At 54.5% G+C, this 5,000-nt stretch overlaps 1 protein-coding gene across 1 annotated transcript in view; it reads right to left on the bottom strand.

Moving 5' to 3' along the window:
• pigo (phosphatidylinositol glycan anchor biosynthesis, class O) overlaps positions 1–5,000 on the bottom strand; it is a 22,014-nt gene that overhangs the window by 6,213 nt on the left and 10,801 nt on the right. The window contains exons 7-8 of the mRNA XM_062554382.1: positions 2,277–3,963; positions 229–432 (exon numbers count right to left, since the gene is read on the bottom strand). Coding sequence (XP_062410366.1) covers positions 229–432; positions 2,277–3,963 — 1,891 coding nt within the window. The remainder of the gene's footprint in view (positions 1–228; positions 433–2,276; positions 3,964–5,000) is intronic.

The following is a 5,000-nucleotide window of genomic DNA, read 5'->3' as shown; positions in this document are numbered from 1 at the left end:
ACACACACACACACACACACACACAGGCCTACTCACACACACACACACACACACACAGGCTACTCATGGGCACACACACACACACACACACACACACACGCACACACGCGCACACACGCACACACAGGCCTACTCACGGGCGCACACACACACACACACACACACACACACACAGGCCTACTCACACACACACACACACACACACACACACACACACAGGCTACTCACAGGCGAAGAGGATGTGTGAGGAGAAGGTGTTGAGGGTGACGAGGGTGGCGGGCAGCAGGGTGCCCGTGTGCCCGTCGGGGAAGCCCACGAAGGCCGCGCCCCACTGCAGCGACGGGAAGGTGGGCAGGTGCCCCGTGGCATGGAAGAACTGGCACGCCGCCAACGACCACAACACCACCGGCGCCCAGGGCACACTGAAACTAGCTGGGGGGGGGGGGGGGGGCAGAGGAGAGAGGGGGGGGTCAAATGGATGCATGTAGGGACCTCACCTAAAGCCTGCTGTGGGAGGAGGAGAGAGGGCATTAGCCCTCAAGACAGGGTGAACAGAATATGACTGAATAGAAACTCCTGAATATACTGAAGTTTTCCACTGCAGGTGCAAAACACGGACAAATTTACAATTTACAAGCACAAGCACAACACAACACAATAATTAGCGTTCATCCATTGAGAACTTCACTGACAAATAGCTGTTTGTCTATGACTACTGTAGTGAAAGCCCTAACTGGACGAGTAACTCACTAGAGTAGTGTAAACCCTAACAGGAGGAGTGTGGTATCTCACTAGCGTAGTAAACCCTAACTGGATGAGAAACTCACTAGTGTAGTGTAAACCCTAACTGGAGGAGAAACTCACTACTGTAGTGTAAACCCTAACTGGAGGAGAAACTCACTACTGTAGTGTAAACACTAACTGGAGGAGTGTGGTAACTCACTAGCGTAGTGTAAACCCTAACAGCACAAGTGTGGTAACCCACTACTGTAGTGTAAACCCTAACTGGAGGAGTGTAAACACTAACTGGACACATAACTCACTACAGTGGTGTAAACCCTAACAGCACAAGTGTGGTAACTCACTACAGTGGTGTAAACCCTAACAGCACAAGTGTGGCAACTCACTACTGTAGTGTAAACCCTAACAGCACAAGTGTGGCAACTCACTACAGTGGTGTAAACCCTAACAGCACAAGTGTGGCAACTCACTACTGTAGTGTAAACCCTAACAGCACAAGTGTGGTAACTCACTACTGTAGTGTAAACCCTAACAGCACAAGTGTGGCAACTCACTACTGTAGTGTAAACCCTAACAGCACAAGTGTGGTAACTCACTACAGTGGTGTAAACCCTAACAGCACAAGTGTGGCAACTCACTACTGTAGTGTAAACCCTAACAGCACAAGTGTGGCAACTCACTACTGTAGAGTAAACCCTAACAGCACAAGTGTGGCAACTCACTACTGTAGTGTAAACCCTAACAGCACAAGTGTGGTAACTCACTACTGTAGTGTAAACCCTAACAGCACAAGTGTGGTAACTCACTACTGTAGTGTAAACCCTAACAGCACAAGTGTGGCAACTCACTACAGTGGTGTAAACCCTAACAGCACAAGTGTGGCAACTCACTACTGTAGTGTAAACCCTAACAGCACAAGTGTGGCAACTCACTACTGTAGTGTAAACCCTAACAGCACAAGTGTGGTAACTCACTACTGTAGTGTAAACCCTAACAGCACAAGTGTGGTAACTCACTACTGTAGTGTAAACCCTAACAGCACAAGTGTGGTAACTCACTACTGTAGTGTAAACCCTAACAGCACAAGTGTGGCAACTCACTACTGTAGTGTAAACCCTAACAGCACAAGTGTGGTAACTAGTGTAAACCCTAACAGCACAAGTGTGGTAACTAGTGTAAACCCTAAGGCAGGGATCACATTAGCCACCGGCAAGCGGCAGCGGCAAGCGTAACGCAACGCTCAGACCATAATAATACATCCAAAACATTATATCTCGTTGCTAAGTTCAATCTTTGTTGCTACGTCCTTAGACAAATCTGATTGGTTAAAATACCTAAACATTCCAAAACTGATTGTGACGAGCCGAGCGTTGCGCTTCAAAGTTGAACCAAGTTCAACTCACAGTTTGCTCAACGCTAGCGTTACGCTAGCGTTGTCACCGTTCCGCTGCCGAACCATAGAAAACAATAGGAAACCTGCCGCTTGCCGCTGGCTAATGTGATCCCCGCCTAACAGCACAAGTGTGGTGACTCACAGGCGTAGTCCCCCTGCTGGCCGGAGAGGGTGGTGCAGGCGGCGTGTATGTGCAGCAGGGCGGAGGCCTCCAGCAGCAGCAGCAGGAAGGCGGGCGCCATGCTCTCCGGGTGCAGCAGCAGCAGCGCCGTGCCAACCGTGCCCACCAGCAGCAGCAGGGGCGCCGAGTACACCGTGCCCAGCCCGTACGCCTCCACCGCGGGGCGCCCGTCGTCCTCCTCGCCGTCCGTGCCACCCTCCGCCACCGGGCCGTCCTCCAGCGAGCGGCGAATGCGCTGGTAGAGCTGCGGGATCAGGTGGTGCAGCTCGGCCTGGGGGCTGATGCCCGTGCTGGCGCGGTAGCGCGGCGGGGGGGGGGGCATCAGGGAGGAGGCGGCGCGGTGGGTGCCCGCCGGTGCCCGTGCCCGGTGCTTGACGAAGACGGTGAGCGGGTCGATCCACAACAGCGCCACCCCCAGGCCCAGCAGGGCGAAGGCGGCGCGCGGCAGCACGGACTGCGCCAGGCGGATGAGCTCGGACAGGCCGCGGAAGCTGTCCTCGGGCGTGGCGCTGACGGCCCAGTGCAGGCTGGTCATCACCGCGGCGACGGGCAGCAGCCACCGCGCCACCAGCACCACGGGCGTGCCGGGCGCGTTGAGGTTGCCGTAGTGACGCAGCCAGCGGTACAGCAGGTGCGTCCAGGCGGCGAGGGCGGCCAGCGACAGCAGGTAGTGCAGGTTCCGCAGCCGGGTGTCCTGCACGCGCGCCAAGGGCGCCAGGAAGGGCGAGGGTTGGCACGACGCGCCCTGCTCCTCACGGCACGCGTGCAGCCCCAGCGTCAGGTACAGCGAGCCAATCAGCACGCTCAGGCTCAGGCACAGCACCGCCCCCTCACGCCGCACCACCCACGAAGGCAGAGGCAGCGTAGCGGCACCAGGGGGCTTCTGGGAGTCGGCCGCGGGCGGCGGGAGCAGCTGCCCGTCCCAGTGGAGACGCAGCGGCACGTAGAGGCCGAGCGAGCACAGCAGGAAGGTGACCACGCGGCCCTCCGCCATCACGTAGCTGTCCGACAGCAGAGAGGCGCAGCGCAGCAGCAGCACCAGCAGGGCGGCGCTCACCAGCTGAGGGGGAGAGGAGGAGGACGACGCGCGGCCTTTAGAGGAGTGTGTGGCGCTCGTGAGGGGAGAGGACGCCGCCGCACGGCCCTTAGAGGAGTGTGTGTTGCGGCCGCGGCTACGGCTACGGCTACGCCACAGGAAGAGGACCTCAGAGGAGCCTGCGGCCGCCGCAAGGCACCACGTCGCGTCCAGGCGGCCCTGACACAGCAGCTGAGCGCCGGCCACACACGCGGCCACACACGCGCCGGCCACTAGGGGCGCCCTCACAGCGCCCCCCTCCAGCAGCAGCACGGCCGAGGAGAGCTCCGCTAGCACGTAGCATAGCACGCACGCGCCCAGCAGCAGCGCTGCGCCCGCCGCCATCTTGCCCGGGTGGAAGCGCGCCCAGGACGCCCGGCACGTGTCCCTCACGGAGCTCAGGTAGCGCTGCATGGAGCGCAGCAGCTCAGGAGACACCGCCGCCGTCGCCCCCTGCTGGCTGGAGGCCAGGTATGCAGACGACACGCGGGCGAAGGAGGCTCGCAGCTCGGACAGGCGCTCGGGAGAGATGTCTTTGGCCATGCTGGAGTACGTCTCCAGGAACCGGTGCACCTGCAGGGAAGAATAAAGAAGAACTAGAAAATGTAATTCCATGGAAGGAATTACCATTGCATGTAAATGTAAAAAGGTTGCTGTGTAAAACATTGTAGGCTATTAGTTAAAAAGACACAGGCTGTATGACAATAAGAATAGATGAATAACAACTCACTTTACAGTTCCACTGAAATTACTTGGAAACCCACATTTAAAAAGTGATTCATGAAAATGCATTAAAATTGTGGATAGTACTTTGGAAAATAAATCTTCATTTATTAAAATAATAGACTGAAACAAAGTTGCCAACTTCAAACGAGTTGCAAGCGCTGACACTTTGTTTAGTAGGCCTACTGAAGTTCACCAACGTATGATGTATGCAGCAACAGGTAGGCTGAGGAAATGATATAGCAAATATAACGTTAGCTAGCTTGCTAACAACAAACATGATGGCAATGATGAGAATGATAACAATGTAGCTTGTAGCCTACTGTACAAACGACTGAGAAGGCTTAAACCTAAATGGTAGCCTACAACTGGCATGTCTATCAGGTTGGACGCTGAGTTAAGACTGGCGTGGCTAGAAGCTAACGTTAAATTTGACTGTCGTTAGCTAAATATAGCCTAGTGCTTACGTTAGGGTTTGACTATGGTCCCAACGTCACTAAGAGCTAACCGGTTAGCCTACTGCAACGAAGCAAGATATGAGTGGGCTACTGCAGGAGACAAGACGAAGACGTTCCGTGGCATGGTATCAACGTTAGATTGCTTCTCCTAGTCACTAGTGTTTACAGCCAGAGAGGGTTAAAGCGGAGCAGATGGCTAAGGATTCTTTGCTACAGCTGTAGCTTAATGAGCAATACGTAACAATCAATTTCTGCCGCCAAAGTGTCTTAACGTTAAGTCTATGGGATTTTTGAACTCTTTTATCGTAAATATCTCAAAAAGTATAAAGTTCACAAATGTGAAAAATACATAGAACAAATCTCCGTTACAAGACCTGTGTATGAGTGTTTGAATGACGTCAAACGGTGCAGTGGTTTTAGAGCCTTTGA

Source organism: Sardina pilchardus, chromosome 14 (assembly GCF_963854185.1).
Source record: "Sardina pilchardus chromosome 14, fSarPil1.1, whole genome shotgun sequence".
Classification (NCBI taxonomy): domain Eukaryota; kingdom Metazoa; phylum Chordata; class Actinopteri; order Clupeiformes; family Clupeidae; genus Sardina; species Sardina pilchardus.
The sequence above is the reverse complement of the archived record's forward strand: the minus strand, read 5'-3'. Positions and strand labels throughout refer to the sequence as shown.